At 44.9% G+C, this 18,990-nt stretch overlaps 1 protein-coding gene across 1 annotated transcript; it reads left to right on the forward strand.

Annotated features, from left to right (window-relative positions):
* Window positions 1-2: 2 nt before the first annotated feature.
* Window positions 3-15,944, forward strand: LOC119382507 (N-alpha-acetyltransferase 15, NatA auxiliary subunit; the record flags this gene model as incomplete). Its single annotated transcript, XM_037650219.2, is given in 8 exon segments — window positions 3-275; window positions 622-706; window positions 1,121-1,225; window positions 5,146-5,234; window positions 7,115-7,183; window positions 7,862-7,996; window positions 9,131-9,278; window positions 15,825-15,944. Coding segments are annotated over 8 exon segments (808 nt in total), but the record flags the coding sequence as incomplete, so codon positions are not given.
* Window positions 15,945-18,990: the final 3,046 nt, after the last annotated feature.

Raw genomic sequence — 18,990 nt, forward strand, 5'->3', positions numbered from 1 at the left:
TAACTGCTTCGAAGCAATGCAGAGTAGGTTGAAATCAATGTATACTAATAATAAAGTAAAGTGAATAAATTTCTCATAATATATCGGCAAAGAGGGTTCGAGGATACAATGGCAATGCCGTGCGTCCGCCATTCACGCATTTTACCACGCGGTTCTGACACGAGTGTTATCGGAAGGAGTTCTCAGTGAAATTCCCCGGTTCCTCTCTTGGCTCCGGGATGTCTCCCAGCCAACCGCTACCACCAAAAGAGAATGCCCTATTTAAAAGAATATTGGTGAGTATTGACTCGTTTTGCCCAGCAGTGCGCGCTTGAACAACAGTCTAAGCCTACTTACACAACCCCAGTGCACAGCACTTCCGCGCGATTTATGGTTTTTGCGGCACATTGGTCCTGTTAAGCGCTAGGGAAGCCAAGCGTTGGACTGAATACCCAAAATCTGCGCCGGTTTTAATGTGACCGCGTTGTTTGGAACTTCAAATTCGAGGCGTCGTCTCCGTTCAACCGGCGTCATCCGATAGCTGTGATCGAACTGAAATTCAAATAATTTGACGCATTTTTTTCGCTGTTTCGTTCATCTTATGTTGAATAAAAACGTGTGATCGTTGGCTGTTTCTTTCAGAAATGCTACGAACATAAACAATACAAGAATGGGTTAAAATTTGCCAAGCAGATTTTAACCAACCCGAAGTTCGCGGACCATGGAGGTGGGTGTGCAATTCCTTTTAAAGCAAGGGCGCGTATTGTTATCGAAATAGCTGCCTTGTTGAGTACTGAAGTTGTGCTAGTGTTGTCGACTCATTTGAGTTAATACACATAGTTGTTCGCGTTTTACGTATAGTTCGCTAGAAAGAAAAAAAAAAGATCGACATAACAAATTGCTGTTCCTCTGCAGGTGTTATCAGCTAGAGGTTACTTTCCCAGCTGCGTTTTTGTCGAACTTGAAGTGGGATAGCTCACCGCAGTGCAGGCATAATAGCATCATTTTCTTTGTTTTGATTGCCGTTATTAACGATTTAGCGGCGCTGTCTTACTGTGCTCTGCGTGTAGCTGCCGGTCCCAAGGGTGTGTCGGCACATGATGTACAGTAACCGTTTTTCTGTGGTCTTTCGTTCCGTCAGAAACGTTGGCTATGAAAGGGCTCACTCTGAACTGCCTAGGAAGGAAAGACGAAGCTTATGAATATGTTCGCAAAGGGCTCCGGAACGACCTCAAGAGTCATGTGTGTATCCTTTGGTGCCGCTCTAGCGGGCGCCGGTTCGGTGCATAGTGGTGAAACGAAACTTGAGGGGCTGCTGGCATGCGTGCTGGAGTAACTTGATGAGTGAAACGAGATTGTAGCTGACTCAGTCTGTATGACAGTAGGTTGCTGGTTTTCTCAACAAAGCTGTTATTGCTGAACGAATGCAATTAAAAGGTTGTGTTGTACATTTCTTGATGTTTAAGTGGTATGCTTGTAAAGGGGCCTTTGTGCTGGGACCAATGTTTTGTGAAGGCTTACTTTTGGCATTAGTGGGCTGAAAGGATAGCAGGTCAGTGTAGTCGACTGCCAGTTGCAGGGCTGGCCTTACACATTGAAGTGCCATGGATGAACTCTGGCCGTGGTGCCCCCTCTCCTATTCATATATATGCCTGTATCTGTTATAGGTGCGACATTACATTGTTAGTAAACATGTCACTAGTGGCACAAAGTACGCATTTTAATAGGAAAATAAACTGCGTTACAAAAATGGACGGGGATCAAGTTATAGAGCGTCGTGTCTTTCACTGTGTACAACTAAACCAGAAAGCTAGATCAAAATTACGGGGTTGTGTGATGCCACCCTTGATGACTACGTAGGTCACTTACCCCGGCTGGCGGCCCGAGCCAGTTATGTTGGTGCAGCAGGGCTATGAAAATCAAATGAGTTCCGTTTACCCTGTGGGAGGCATGTGCACCCACAGAATATTTTCAAGACACGTGAAACTGATGAAGCATGCGGCTAGAATCTGCATATACATTAATCTGACCAAAATTAGCAAACTTATGGTGACGACTTTTGAGTGAAAGATATGTTACAAACTTTGCAGTTATTTTCTGTATCAGCTGAGCTGCACCACGTTGCAACACCAATGTAGGTGTGTGGATTTTTGTGGTTCGTGTAATTGCCTACTAATTCTCCTGCTTAATGTAACCTTTGTGCTTTTCATGCCAGTTCTTTGTCACATGCAGTTGTGGAATGTGCTTGTCAGCAGCTAAAATAACAATGGCGGTATAAGGATTTGGAAGTTGAAATTGGTGCACAACACAGATGAGACCCTAATCATGCATATTATCACAGCACTGTCCGAATCGTGCCCATTGCTGCAGTCAGATTGTAGAACTTTGCTTAAACCTGAATCTGTAGGTAGGTGAACTTGAATCTGTGCTCAACCATCATAACATGTTCTAGGGACTCTGAATTATGTGAATAATTAGTCTGCTGATTAAATGCCTTTGCTGTGATTTGGCCCAGCTGACCCATGCGAGTATTGCTCTGTGGACTGCATTAGTGGTCGACCCATCATGTGAATGCACCATAAGAGGCTCTAAAGAGTGGTTCTTGATAACCAGTTTCTGAAAAGTAGTTATCATACTCTTAGCCTTAAGGTGGGGTGACTTCCTTAGGTCATTCAATTCAGTTTTGGGATTTTGCAACCACCTGATGAAGAATTTCTTTCTTTCAGAAAATATATCACACTGGGGCACTCGCAGTTTCAAAAATAATTTTTGGATCTTTTTTCTTTGACACGTTGACAGGAAATGCGCGTGTACCCCTACGTAATTTCTGCTTTTTTCTCAAAACAACACTTTTGAAGTTTGTGTATCTTTCTTGGGAACTATATGGAACAAGCAAACAAAAGTTCTCACGTGTGTTAATTAGTGGCATTTACATAACTGGAACTAGAATGAGTAGCCTAGGTGCATTTGTATTTTTTTAGTATAAAAAAAACATTCATAAGTGTCAATTTTTATACATTGATAAATGTAAAAAAACCTAAGTCTAGTTTTTGTTGTATGCTCACAATTTTAGTTCCATTTCTGTGAAACGGTAGTACCTACCTAACAAAAATACATATCGCAAAAACTAAAAAAATAAGACACTAAACACAATGTGAAACTAATTTTGAGCTCCAATGCAACCTGTGTCTACCTTTAAAATGCCTTGCAAGTTTTATAGCCATAGCTTTTATTACCACCACTGTACAGCCAAATATTGAAACTCACTTTCAAGTTTCACCCCACCTTAAACACAGTGGCTGTGGAATTCTGTTTACTCAGCATAAGATTGCGAATTTGATTTGCAGCCGCAGGGGCATAGTTTGCATGGGGGCGGAATGCAAAAACACTTGGGCACAGATTAAAGAACCCGAGGTGGCCAAAGCTAATTTGGAGAAACTAATTTGGAGGCCATCTCGATGGCATCCCTTGTATTCCATGTGCCACTTTGGAGCATTCAACCCTATAATTTGACATTTCAAGCACCGTGCAGTGTTATCCAGACTACTACTGTCAATACCACTCTGCTTTTGCATTGGAGACAGATTTGCCAACTGGCACTCGGAGGAGCCTCACTTGTGCAGGTTGCTTATGAACTCATTGTTTACTCACCATGGTAGCTTAATTACAGTGGAGCTCTTGGCACAAGTGTCACTTGGAAACCACATTCCAGTGGCTGTAAAAGGCGAAGATATCTATGGACATTTAGGTGAAATATGAAGAACTTAATGTCGAAAAAAAGAAAAAAAAAAGGAGGGCTGTCGTTCACTTTAGCAACAGTGTTTCTCACTCTGCTTAGTTTTAAAACGAGAGCTGTGGGAACAGCAAAATTTTAGGTGTGAAGCAAATTTGAATATTTTTCTAATATTTCTCGAATTAATCGATGAAGTACAATATAAGCAGTGTATGCTGCGCTTTGCACTTGCTGCACTCTTTCCAGTCTGTGTGCAGGATCGAGCTACGTTGTCTACTACCTGTGTCACATGGGCGTTTGGAAGGCCATCCAACTGATGGTCTGTTGACTCAGTGGTCAAGCGCGGGCTGCTACACAGGACGTTTCGAAGGCCATCGAGTCAATAGTCTATCATAGAGTCAACGGAGGACCCCACAACTCCATCGAAACTTCAGTGGCCATTGAGCTATGGAAGCGGAAACCGTGGCAACATGCCCTCTCATTCACAGGGTGCTCGTACACACGATTAGAAAAAAGGAATCTTACCAGTATGCTTTAAAAGCAGTATATGTGAGTGTTGTGAATTATTTGAGTACTTTTGCCACTTGAAATTTGCGAACTGCACATACTCTCGGCAACACCAATGTGCTTGTCTTCATCGTGCCGTCTCACCGTGTATCACTCGCCAGTTTTGCTGCTAAACAACTTAAAAGCTAGATATATGCATTCATAACTATGAATAAACAATTTATGGAAATACTTGAACAGACATATTTGAGTTTTTAAGTGAACTTATTTTAACTCTAGGTGACATGAATACGAAAATAAAGATACGCAGCGCCACACAATTTTTGCAAGAAACAGCCTGAGCCACTCAACGGCCGTTCAGAATTGCCATGTAGCAGCGCGACAACTCCATTGGGTCGATAGAGTTGTGGTGTTTCGATGGTTGTCGACTGGATGGCCTTTCGAAAGGGCCCAGTGTGACACAGGTATAAAATAGGGTCAGGGTGTGCTGACGGCCGTTAACCTTTCGATAGGCCAAAGTTCGCGAGGAGGATTGGGTTTACGTCCATCATTTAGAAGCTCGGTGATTTAATTCAGTTTGAAGCAAGGAAACTGTTATATTTATTTTCTGGAAGTTCGAATACTTCGAAATAGTAAAATTCCGCTGCGAATCATATTGAATGGCAAACGCTATTCGAAAGTTCGAATATTCACAAGTCCCTGTTTAAAACATAAAAGAGTATCTATCAGAATATTTTACATGCATTTGCAGTAAATTTACAATATTGCTTGTATGCCAGTTGTTAATGTCTGTATATTATCAGTGGGATTAGGTTCATTTCATACAAAATGCAAATCAAGTTGAAAGTAACTCGCACGTATTCCGTTTCTGTAAGCTTGTATCTTGGCCCCATCTCTTGTGTTCCTTGACATGAGACCTGCCGAAGGCTGGCACGTGTATGGCTTACTACAGAGGTCTGACCGAAAGTATGATGAAGCCATCAAGTGCTACAGGAATGCTCTCAAGTGGGACAAAGTAAGTTACCTTTGTCCTAATGGGATGGGGCACACCTGTCTGGCTAATCATTTGTATCACAACTTGGTAGCTGGTTCAGTAATCATGTCATAATTGTGTCTTCGAAATCCATATTGTGCATGTGGGGGGCTATCCATTTAATTGGGGGTGTCATTAGATGGATTCACAGTTCCGGTTAGTAAGTCTTCTTCTGGTGCAGTTGCAGAGGTGAAACACTTACTCTGCATCTTTGATGTTCTAGGTTGCCTAGGTTGAGAAATCAAGTTAATGTGGAAACATGCTTATTAGAAAGAATAGCAATATTATGATTAAGGCACTTGAAAAGGGTACTGTACCCCAGTCCACTCTTTGCATCAGTATTTCTAATCGAGGCAATTAGAATAATGATGATGATAATGCTAGCTGTCTTTCCTTTTGCAGCAGGTTTTCGTAGTGTCATTTCCGAAACCGGGGTGTCAAGAAAATGAAAAGCAAAAAAAAAAATTAAGGAACTTTAACGGTAGAAATCCTCCTGCAATGTCAACTGTTCTGCTCTCAAGCGAATGCCAACGCATTTCACGCAGAGTAAGCCAATTAACGAGTTCAATAAATAAGTACTATGGTTTTTGAACCACACTTCTACATAGTAGTGACATTCCAGTGAAGAAGGGACCCACCACATATCACATACGGGCACATTTCGATCAAACTTGCATCACCAGATAATAGATTCAGCTCGGTGTGGTAGGCAGTGTCGATGTGCCAGCCGACGAAAGCACTCTGTTACACTCAAGGACAACATGGCCAAGGGCCTCAACAGAATTCCCACCAAGATCACATGTTCTCAAGATTGTCAAGACTGTCCATAGACATGCCTGCAACACACAAGCCCTCACCTCTGCCAGCAATGTGCTACCTTTCCAGTTGCCATAGCACTGTTTCGTGCATATTTCGAGCATCTGACCTTGATGTGTTCTGAGGGACGACTACTTCAGAGGATTTTGGCCATGCTGCAGTTTCCATTTGTCATACACTATGCCACACCTCCTCGCCTTGTCTGTCCCTCCGTTGCTTCTCTGCCTTCTCCAAACACACCAGCAGTAATCAGTCCGAAACCCTGATTGATTGCCACTGTCCGGCTTGTCCACTATGTCGACTTACCGGCAAAAATGGTATGGACTGGCGTTTTACGCACAACATTCTGCTCTGAAAGCCTCAGCAGCTGGTTCTCGTAGGTCGTCCTTGCTGCCACCTCCGTTGTAGTAAAAGATGACTAGTAATTCCATCTCTCCTTCAAAATGCTTTCACTGGTGTGTGCTGGTGTGCTCTTGAGCCAGCCTGCCTCTGTCCCACTGGCACCTTTCCAAAAATTTGCGCATCCCTGAAGAAAGATAGGGTATGATGCGGTAGTTGGTAGTGCCTGGCACCGCCACCATCTTCCGCAGTGCTCACTTTATCTCGTAGCGGCTGTAATATCATGATGACCTCAGGCACATTACCCCCTTAAATGAGGCTGCTTATCCTCTTGGCTCTATTTCAGGTGTTAGAAATATCTGCGTTCCTTGTCAGTCTATTATCTACGTGATTCATTGAGGTTTTGAGGTATAGTTCTCCTGTAGGCTCCATCTTATGTCTGGCTGCGTGGCAGTGTCGCCCAAACCATCGCAACACATTTCGTGGGGCTGAAACTTAGCCAGAACCACCTCATTTTCCTTCCACATCATCAACTGTGCCATTGTAGGGAGCATTATTGTTCCAGAATGTTTAACATAATTGTCATCTAAATGATATTGCGAGATACTGTTATGATTGTAAGCAACAACTGCCTCGTACTCGTATGATTCACCGTCAGGTTGATTTGATAACAGCATGTTCCATTTATGTACTCTTTTTCTTCACAGGATAATATACAGATTCTTCGAGATTTGTCATTGCTTCAGATCCAAATGCGTGATTTGGAAGGATATAGGGTAAGCAGTTATTTCCTGAGCAGAAGAGAAGTTGTATTGTTTTTTAGACGAGTTCAGAATGCATTCAAATTAACGCAACGTCTTGTGGTAAGAAAAAATGCATAGCTTTCAGTGAAACCACTGTGCAAAAATATATCTTTACCTTCAATGAGCAACTGCTTTGCCATAGGGCATAGTTACACTATTGTGTGCTTGATGTAAGACTTACATTGCTTGAAGGACTTTGTCCTGCATTACTGGCAGCAGCTTCTGTTTACACTGCTATGTGGCATCTGATGTGGATACTGTATCAGCAGACTTCTAATGAAAACAGTGTAGTAGTGCATTGCTTTGACAAGTGTCCTCACTGCATCTCTCCAGTGGGTTGTGAATCATGAGCATATATGAGGCATATACGAGGTGGAGAATAAATGCTTTAGGCATGATGTTGAGGGAAGATTGCATAATCGCAACTTTTTGTTAGGACGAGTGTCTGCAGCTTGACTATTATGGCAAAAATCATAAATTTTTACTGTTGTTTCTTTGATGGCATCTCTTAAAAAGCATGCTGTTATTTCAGCTGAGTTCCTTAACATTTGTGTTAGCAGAAATTCGAAGTGAAGTGCAGACTTGCTTTATCTCAACTGTGATAGTATTCCTGTGAACAACAGCAACATGTGGTTGGACATTTTCTTTCAGGACACTAGGTACCAATTATTCATGTTGCGGCCAACACAGAGGGCATCGTGGATTGGGTTCTCTATGTCCTATCACTTGCTTAAAGACTATGATATGGCACTCAAGATATTGGAAGAGTTTAGGAAAACACAAACGGTAAGGGTACTTCAGTCATGCATTGTTGTTGGCGTTTATACTTTAATTGGAGGACCCAAGTGCTCTGTGGTATGTAGCTGTCTCATGTGTTTATTTAGAGGGCCTCTAAACCAGCCAGAGGTCAAAATTTAGTTGTGTGTTGCAGTTGTTGCCGAGTCAACAAACACGCAGCCACGAGAATTTTTCGAAACGGTACCGTAATAGCAGAGCTACACGAGTTTGATGATCTGAAAGTAGCCCCAGCTCACTTCGCTCTTTCCTCCACTAAGCTCCGTTCATATGCTAGTATCTCCTTCTGGCCGAAAGCTCGATGCGCACGTTTACTTGAAATGTTAAAAAATTATTGGAGGTGGTTCAGGGGCCCTTTATGGGGTGTTAACAGAAGGGACTTCTCCAGGTGACAATGGTATGAGCTATCCATGACATTATTTCTGTTGAGCCTCCTTGTCCTCCCTACCGAAGAGCCTTGCAAGGTTGCAAATTAGTGGATGAACTTTGGGTTGGTGGGGATCACACTAGTGAACGCATCACGCATAGATTTCACGATATACATGAGTCGCTCGTGTAGTATTTCAGCAGCGCTGCACGAATGGCACCAGCACCGAAAGACTCACACATTGGTCGGCTGTGATCTAACCCTGAAAACCAGACTCTAGGGTTCAAGGCTGGTTCTCCAAATTTGGGCACATGCCTGCCGTGCTGCCTAAGAGTAATGAGGGGCGAGCCACAGTAGCACTTAATAACCCCAGAAGGCTTACTGGAACCTCTGTGAGCCCCGGTAACTTTTCACTACTACTGTACTATCTGTCAAGACTTGCAGTGGCAGCATTCAATGTTCATGCAGAGAAGCTCACTATAAGCAGAGGCTGTCCTGTGTCTTTCTGAAGGACTCCAAGAGCAAAGATGCGTCAATCAATTATATTTTTATGTTTATAATGTAGCTTTTGAGAAACTGATTGGAAAAAAGGAGCTTGAGGCAGGAAGTTTAGTCCCTTAGAATGGCCATTGTTTACAACAAAAATTTCAACCGAACATAGTTTGTGGCTTTTGTAAGAAAAGCTTACTCAGAGTGCGCACCTAGATGGCATTGCACTGCTGCTAAAACCTTTTTTTTTTTTTCTTTTCTGGCTGCAGAAGCGTGGATACGACTACGAACACAGTGAACTATTGCTCTATCAAAACATGGTGATGCGAGAGGCTGGTGAACTGGATGAAGCACTTGGTCACCTTGCGCGCAACGAGGAGCAGATCTGTGACAAACTGTCTGTGCTTGAGACGAGAGGTAGGTCCTTGATGTGTTTGTGTGGTGGCTTTATGATCTATTTTGGGCTCCATTTTTGTCTGAGGCAGGAACTGTTCTGCTTTGAAGCAAATGACAACACACATTTCACACAGAGTAAGCGAATTAATGAGTTCAACATATAAGTACTACGGTTTTGAACCACACTTCTACATAGTACAGTTAAACCTGAATAGAACGAAATTGACAAATTCCGAAAAATATTGCTTACAAACAGGTTTTCGTTATATCCAGTTTCCGCACGAAAATTCAGAAAGGAAACACACAAATTAAACACAAGGTGAATTGAAGGCAGAGCTCACCCAAAACATTTATTTTGCTCTAATGCTTGCTCGTAAGGGATGGCAATACTGAACGTTCGTGGGACATCAATACAATGGTGCTCCGTCATCGTCTAGCAGTGGCCTCCCAGATTGGCTCCGACAACACGACGGCCCGTTGCCAGAGCCAATCTCGCGAACGTGCAGCACGCCACAAGACGGCAAAGCGCGCGACAACAGTCCTCCGAAGATCCGTCATTGTCGCCATGGTCACGGACAGTTTCCACCGTCGCCTAATCTGACATCTCGGTAGTGACGACAGTTGTTCCTCCTTAAAAAAATCGCAAAAGCTGCACGGCATCAGGGGCTGCTCCATGCGCGCGCAGTGAAACCACGCACGCGCACACGGCGTCAAAAACGAAGAGCGAACTGCATGTGCGGTGCGGCCCCAAATATGCGGCACAAAGTCGAAGTGTAACAACACAAGCAAGGGTTTTTTTTTTTAGTGGGTTCACCTGGTGTCACGTTAACGAAGTGCAGTTCAGAGACTACTGCAACAACCGAAGAGTGGCACTGCTAACCCAAAAGTCTATTCTCTTTTTAAGAAAGCCAGCGTGGTTAGCATGGTGGCACCTGCGAGCGGCTGGATGAGGTTTGAAGGGAGGGAGGGCACGCCTGCGCATGCGGCCGCAGCGGCAAGAAAGCCAGCTCGAGGAATGCAGGCCTCGCCTGTCTGCCTCGCACACTCCCACATGCACAAATGAGCTCTCGCCTCGCAGTCGCCGGGGCTTTATGAGCGCGCCATGCGTGACGCCGCCGCTTCACGCTCTCGGCGGCGGCGCAACCAGAGAAGGTGTATGCAGCTCCTACTCGCGCCAAAATGTCAGAATTCGGGGCAGAATCCCTGGGTTGTCAGCGGCGAAAATTTGTTATATCAAGGGTGTCTCTCGCTGCCACTTCGTTTCATAGAGGTCACACATACATGTGCTTCTATGGAGTAACTGGCGGGCAATGGAAAAACTTCATTAATATCGAGGAATTCGTTGTATGGAGGCTTGTTATAAACAAGTTTAACTGTACAGTCGACGACCGATAGTTCGGACTCCACGGGGAACGTGAGTAAGTCCGAATTATCAATTGTCCGAACAAACGAATGCCTCAGAAAAAAATACATTTATTGACACTTCAGTGTCCCGGTGGCCGAAAAAAGTTGTCAATGCGTTGCTGCACGCACTTCCGCTTACGTGCAACCAAGTCCGCCTGTATCACCGCCAGTGTGATGTGACCGCTGTACGATGACGAAAGATGAGCAAGTGCTCAAGACAAGGCCCATCACCATATTACACTACAGTGACGGGCCCCAGAACCGTAGTCACTGCCTTAGCAAAACGCTTCACCGCAGACACATTCGACAGAATGGCGGCAATAGCAGCAATAGCAGCGCAGCGCGGGGATACAGGAAGCGGAATGTAGGATGATCACGATGTCGATACGATTTCCCACAGTTGCCCAGTGCCTCCAAGATCGGCATTTTCAATTACAAATCTGAGGCGTAAAGTAGCGATCGAAATAAAGCCTCATAGTAGATCACAATTTAGCTTTCGTTTTGATCTCTGAGGCCATACTTTGTGTGGTATGGGTGCCGGAGGAGATAATGGCTCGCGATGCGGCGTGCACGACAGTCTCAGATTGTCGAATGTAGATCTGGCAGCTGTCCGAAATATCGGTCGTCTGTACACATTACTTCTATGGGATCATCGGCAGGTGCTGCGCGACTGTCTGAACTACCGAGCATGTCCGATTTATCAGTTGGCAACTGTAGTACCCTCCAGTGAAGGAGGGACACTCCACATATCATGTATGGGCACATTTTGATAAAAATCTTACATCAGTTATGTGTATTTACATGCTGCTTTCAAATATGCAATTACGTTTTCAGTGCATCAAGCAATTCTTCTAAATAGTAAAATTCATGTGGGCTACATTAGAGTTGAGCTCTCTTGAAATGTTTGTTGTTGTGGAGGAGACTGGCATATCAAAATGACAGTGTTACGAGAATGAAAGTTCTAGACTGATTTGGGCCAAAGTTATACCGTATAACCCAGCTGTTACGTTCCCGGGTGCGGCGTTTTCCTGCCTCTTACTTCGTTTTCGGCCGGTCCCGGCATAGCTCCCATGGGATCTAGCGCATTGGCATCCCCGCTGTTACGTTGCAACTGTGGGACCATTCTTGCATTGTACGTTGCGAATCGGCCCTCCTAGACTGTGCAGGCGGCCATGTTGACTTTTCACGTGGCTTGGCTTTCACTTTCACTTTACAGTTAAACCTGGACATAACGAAATTGGAAAAAGTTCGCGAATTTTCGTTACATCCAGGTTTTCGTTACATGCAGTTTTTGAGTAGACTAGAGAAACTATCACGAAAACCAAACGAAGACGTGGCGGGCGCCATTTCAGTGCCACTCACCTCAAATATTTATTTAGCACAAAAAAACTGCGTTATTTTGGCTTGTGTCTTTCGCGTCAAAGATGACATCACGCGGCGGTTCAGAGAAACCAACTCATCCAATGCTGCCTCGTCATCCTGTGAGCCAACGTAACGGCGCAGAACGTCCAGCGCGTCCAAGACCTCCTTCGCGGTAGGCAACTGGCGATGTATCTGCCTCTGACGAACCTTCACCATCACCGCGATCTCTGGCAGTTTCTACAAGTGCCACACCCGACATTTCTTCGGTAGATACAGCATCACTGTCAGCGTACAAAAAGTCGTCAAGTGCAACGTCGTCGGGCACTCCACCATTCACACGAAGTGCATCCCACGCGTCACTGACGTCGGATTGATTTGAAGGTTCCTGGGGTTCTTCTTCGTCGACTCCAGCCTCTGTAACCACTCACACCCGGGCTTTCATGAAGCAATTTGCGACTGTGTCAGCTTTTACTTCCTGCCAGGAAGCAGCAAGCATCTCGATGGCTTGGTAAATGACTATCTTTGTCAGCCGTTCAAAGCGTATATCCAAGAGGATCTTCTGAATGACGCGACGATGATAGCAGCACTTAAAGCTGTTGATGATCCCTTTGTCTAACGGCTGTATTAGGGATGTGCAGTTGGCAGAGAAGTACTGCAGCTCGATGTTTGATAGCTGAAGGCCTTCGATGTGGTGCGCGGAGCAGTTGTCAAGCAATAGACATATTTGGCGACCCTGACGCTTGACATCTTCGTTAAATGCCTTCGAATTGGCCACGTACTTGACTGGCATCCACTTCGCGCCTTTACCGGGCACCTTGGCCGGGCATTTTTTCCTATAACTAATGGGATTCTTTTGTCACTGCCGTCACTGTTTGCACAAAGCAAGACCGTGACGCGTAGTTTGCTCTGCTTTCCGCCTCGACAATCGTGCCCTTAAGCTCCAGCGTGCGATACGGCAACATCTGGTAGAACAATGCCCTTTCATCAGTGTTGTACAAGTCCGCCGCCTCAAGCGGTCCAAGATGCCAGGCAGCTTCTCGGCCACCCACGAGGCAGAGGCATCGCTGTCAGCAGATGCAGACTCGCTGCTAATCACTCTACCGACGACACCGTGCCGGCTCTTGAACCCTTGCAGCCAGCCGTCACTTGCCTTGAAATCGTCATGGCCAAGAATCGACGCAAAATCCTTCGCTTTCTGCTGCAGGATCGCGCCACTTATGGGCACGTTGCGTGCCCGTGTGTCCAGAAACCAGGTGAAGACGGCCTTGTCCACATCAGCGTACGTTGACTTCTTCAGTCTTTACTTCTTCGAGCCCGTGCCCGACTCCGCTGCCTCGCGGATGCTGTCCTTCGCACTCAATATCATCGACAGGGAGCTGGCTGGGATATTAAATCGCACAGCAATGTCCTTTTTTTTCTCACCCGCGGAAACCGCATTTACAATCGCAAACTTTTCTTCAGAAGAAAAACCTTGCGCTTTCTCGGCACGGAGCTCATTGTCACAGCGAGAGCAGCTGAGAGGCCTAACAAGAGAAATGACCTGCCTCACCGCTTCGTTCACTCGTTCGGCACAGTAGTGCCACCAGACGTCGCAACTCGCAAGCAAAAGCTGCATAGCGTGGCCTTCGAGATGGCGCGCCGCATTACCATCTCAAAGGCTTTGCAACGAGGAAACTCAGTTTGCCGCTAAGCGGCGCAAGCTATTCTAGCGACGCTTGTATCATCATCGCGGCACGCACTTGTCTGCTGCAATGGTATGCGTTCTACCCGCAGCCACCCCCGTGTATTATTAATTTTCGTATCATAAAACTTGTGCGTTGTACCTATAACATTTTAGTAATGTTACGACACAAAATAATAAATGATCAGTGCCGCAAATTCGTTACATTCAGGTCAATTACCGCAACACCTTCGTTACATGGAGGTCACAAATACATGGGCTTCTATGGGGATGGTATTGGGTATTAAAAAACTGCGCTAAATCCAGGAATTCGTTACATTCAGGTTCGTTACATCCAGGTTTAACTATTTCCTTAAAGGCCCCAAGTGGGGGCATTACATAAGGGGTGGATGTACAGTAAGGATGCATGATACATGACCATTCAGGATTAGAAGTGCACTTTTACAGCATCAATGAAAGCATCTGGGTTTGTGTGGTAACGATGGCATAGGGAAGGCGGTTACAGTCTACAATGGTGCGTGGGAAAAAAGAAGACGAGAAGGCTTGGTCCGCTTGGTGGCTTGACGATCGAATCGGCCGCCAGAAGTGGTGAGGGCAACATCTATGACGCATTTAAGCCCTGCCACCACAAACATTACCTCCGAGATATATATTTTTCATCTGAATACGCCGTCTGTGACGTGTTTTGATGCATTCAACGACATTGCGTATAGCGATCATGCTTTCGCTGACGACGCCATGGTCACCTCCATGATATTGTCCGTTGAAGATATCATGGCTGAGTGTGCCATTGGGTGCGTCAGTGATGACAAAGTTGAGGTAGAGCAGGTGCCGGTGCAGTTGTCGGAGCAAACGGAAGTTTCTGTTATGAACAGAAACAGTGCTGTAACAACGATGGATTTCTTGCGGAGATTTGCACGTGGGGACGACACCGAAAGCCACACGGCACTGCAGCAGCTTGAGAGACACCTTGTACTGATCGGGCGTGAGAAAATGCACCAGGCGACGCTGCCTGATTTCTTTGAGCGAAAGGGCTGAAATAAAATTGTGTGCTTCTCTCCATTACTCCCAATTTCTCATTTTTCCCCATTTCTCGGCTCCTAGGTTTCCCGGCTCTTGCATTCTTTTTTTTACGGTCCCGTGAAAAATGTATGAGTGGGGTTCTGCTGTAGTGTGTCCGTTACTAGTAAGAATCCCTAACGCCCCGGTCAAATTAATCTTTTTTATACTTTCTGCCATGAATTAGTTCATATTTTAAGCCTGCTGCGCTCTGGAATTGTTACTTCTCTGTCAATAAAGTTATTATTATGGCTTAACTAAAAGGTACTCACTATGGTCAGAGGGTGTTATGAGAAAGAAAAAAAAAGAGGGAGGGGGGGGGGGAGACTTATTGTGGCGTATTAATTGGCGTTACGATGGGTGAAAAATTGTCTACTATAGCCTGGAGCAAAGGAATTTTTGTCTTGAAAGAAAAGTGCCTCTCATTAAAGGACCTCTCAGTAGGTTTGGGAATTGCCAACATAAAAGCATGGTGCATAGATCACATGATAGCTATCATGTCTGCAAGTTATGAAGTGCCTGGATGGCGAAAAAACTGTCAAACAGAAAGACTGTTTAAAACAGAATTCCGCACATTCTGAAGGGAGAATGAAAGCTGACACACACGTAGTACTTGTTCAAACCTCCACGACACAAGCATTTCAGTCACGTAGACGTGCGCACGGCCAGGTCAGTTGTGAAACTTCACTGACCATAGTACATCACTTCAGGTGCTTCATCTAATGTGGAGCGCATATTGTTAGTTAACGACCCGCGTGCAACAGCCTTGGCAGGCAGGTCAAAAGAAGCAAAATGGAAAGAGCAGGGGAGGAAAAGGAAAGGAATCGGGGCTTGTGATGTCAAGATGACGCACTGCCTCTCTTCCAGCTCTTGAATTGGAGTGAATTGGAAGTCAACGCTTGTCCCATGTGTCTGCTTTTCATGCCCGTGTTTGCTTGCACTGTTTACTGTCAGCTTGCCATGTTGCATTTAGGAAGTACGGTAGAAACTATGAACTGTGCTTGAAGGACCATGGCAGCAGGCATGTTTTAATTCTGTTTTCTCTCTGGTGTCTTATTCAGCAAACCTGCTGATGCAGGTGGGTCAGTATCCAGCGGCCGAATCAATATACCGGGAGCTCTTGAACAGGAACCCTGAGAACCACGAATACTATCACGGCTTATTGAAAGCGCTACGGCAACGTGAGTCCTCTACACTGCTCCAGTAGCTCTCCTATGGTTCTGGATTTGTTCGTTGTAGTATTGTAGATTTTGGTTTCTTTAACCCTTTGCGGTCCGAAACCTTGTCCCACCTTCCGTCCGTTCTGGTCCGAAACTAATAGACACAAAGCTCAAGTGAACGAAATTTACTGACTTTTTTACAGATGATGCATAATGTACACTCAAACCTCATTATAACAAAGTCGCATCTGATACGAAAATAAGTTCGTTATATCCGAAAATTCGTTATAAACGTATATTTGTAACGCTGTATATATGACAAAACTATTCTTCATTTACTTCGTTATAACCGATAATTCGATATATCCAGTGTTCGTTATATCGAGGTTTGAGTGTAGTGAATAAACTACGAAAGAACTTTTCCGGTAGTGCCCAACCACAAACCGCTGTGACCGTATTGTGTTGTCGGGCAGGGCCCGACAACAGACTGCAAAGGGTTAAAGCCTTATAACATGAAACTTTTGCACGAAGCTTTACAGTTGTTAATCTGCTTCCTGACAGCTCCTTTTTTTTCAGCATGCCAATACATTTTCGAGTGTGTTGGCAGCATACACTCCAAAATCAGTTGTACGCTTTGGGCACTTTTTGTCCCACAACAACAGTTATCATTTTGCGTGACTTTCTTGTCCTTTTAACTAGGGGTGTAACAGAACTAGCGAACGCGTCACTAAGTAGCGCGATTGTCCACAACCGTGACCTCGCAACACGCAAGCAGCAGACGACGCTCACCCAAAGCGAGCATCGGACCAACGGCGAGGCGTGCTGGAGCAACATCGCAGACGCAGCCAGTGGGAGACCTCGAAACGAACTTTAAACATTTGCTTTTTGTACGCTTGTTTCTGAATGGAGAACCTAGCTGAGGCGGGAAGTTTGAAGGGGGAGAAATGCTCTTTCTGACGAGCCCAAAATGGCGCTGCCCGGTTGTGCCATTGCGAAGCTAATTATTATTTTTAGAATGTAATTTAGAATATGCTTAGGAATCCTCTGCAACTTTTTTGCAGTAATTTCGCTTTGAAGTATTCGAGAAATATTGGAAAATTATTCGATTTGATTCGTGCTCAAACTTTGTTATTCGAATTCGCTTCACACTCAAAATTTTGCTATTCGCACAGCTCTACTTTTAAGGGGGGAAGAGGCACTTTGACATGAAGCATCTTTTTATTTAAGTTAGGATGATGAAAACTTCGGTGATCATGTATTTACATGTGTAAATATCAAATATGAACTCAGTTTTTATGTAGCCGTTACGACAATTTTTTTAATTAATCATTCATTAAAATTTCGTTTAATCACCTTTTTAATAAATTGGCTACTCGGATCCTGCTGAATTAAATGTCATTGCATTCTACAGTTATCAAAGAGTGCAAAAAGCAAATTTTATGGTTCTAGCTTTCCTACAACAAAAGTTATGAAGCTTCAAAATCCGCCATTCGATTACAGAGAAAATGTATTTTTGTTATTTTCTCTCTTGTAAAAACTTACGCTTTTCTATAGTAACATATGACACTTTGTTGCACTCACTAAACATCCAGCTTTTCAGTAATACAAAAATGATCAAAATCGAGTGTACCAAAGCTGAGAAACTGCTCGCTAAAAGAATGACAGGTGGCCAAAAAATTGAAACTGAGAAAAAGCAAAAAACAAAACTCTGTATCTTCAAGGAGCGCTACACAAGTAAAAATGCTTTACTTTGCAAATAAATGCCTTAGAAGACACCAGGAGAGTAGCTTATCACATTTTCCAATCGAAACGGCCCCAGTGCATGTCATTTCAAGCAGTTTGTTGATTGCGGAGAAGTCGACGATGCCGTAGTTAGCCGCCGACGGGTCAGAGCCCTCGCACGCTGTTGCGAGCGTGCGCAGCTTGCGCTCGCTAGCGGAAGTTGCCGATAAGCCGGAGATATTATCTTCAGTCTTTTCCTGCTGTTGCGCACGATCGGCGCTAGTCAAGAACGTCGTGTCGATCCTTCTACCACGCTTCCTATCTATCACTGACGTCGTCGAGGCGGCCGCCGACACAGGTGAAGTCGGCATTTCGACCGATGAATCGCGTTCCGCCACCACGCCGTCCTCCGCTGGATGCGCTTCTGATGCACCCGAGCCGTGATCTCTCTTTTTTTTTTTTTTCGAATTTATGAGCGCTGTGCAACTTTCGATATGGCTTCGCCACGATCAAAGTTCCAAAACGCGGCCAAGAGCGTAGGCCTAATTCACTCCCGGCGGCTGCGGCGCACTTCGTCTAGCTCGCTTGGCGCCGTGCCAGCAAGCCGCCGCAACGTGCAGTCTTTGTTGAGGATGATAAAAACGCCTGCTCCAGTTTCTTGCCAGCTTGCGCGGGTTGGAACTTTACGGACGTAAATCGACGAGGACAACACAGTTATACTACGGCGACATCAACTTGCCGCTTTGCGTGCACTGTAGCAGACAGCGCGGGAGGCCCGACGAATCGGAAGGCGTTATTTAGTCACGTGGGCTCACTGTGCCGATAGGCTCACGTGGAGGGACCTTTTTTGGCGCGGATTTTCTACGTGAATTCTGAGTGGACGGAAACAAGGGCGGCGGGATATTCAAGAAAAAGCGCGGCTCTTTCGAATGCGACCAAGATGGCTGCCGTAGGTAACGTAGAACGGCAACAGCGCGGCGCTGAATAAGCCTGTTTTTTACGCGTTCATCGCTAAAAATTTAGCTCGCTGATGGCACATAAAATGCTGTCACGGCTAAAATACTGATCTAAGACGCATGAAAATTGGCGAGGTTATGCATCAGTAGCGGCAGAATCCAAATAAAACATTTTCAAAAATTTGATTTTTTTTTCTGATTTTCGGTCTCAAAGACCCGCTTCCCCCCTTAACGCTGTGTGCTTAGCCACTACCGTATTTACTCGAAAATAGGTTGGGCACGAATAGAGGTAGGACCCGACTTACATTGTTCTCAAGAAAAAAAAAAAACTATCGAAGACAGTGACCTGTGGCTTTTTCAGTTTTTAAGAAACTGAAAAATGGAAACTT

This window comes from Rhipicephalus sanguineus, chromosome 2, assembly GCF_013339695.2.
Source record: "Rhipicephalus sanguineus isolate Rsan-2018 chromosome 2, BIME_Rsan_1.4, whole genome shotgun sequence".
Classification (NCBI taxonomy): domain Eukaryota; kingdom Metazoa; phylum Arthropoda; class Arachnida; order Ixodida; family Ixodidae; genus Rhipicephalus; species Rhipicephalus sanguineus.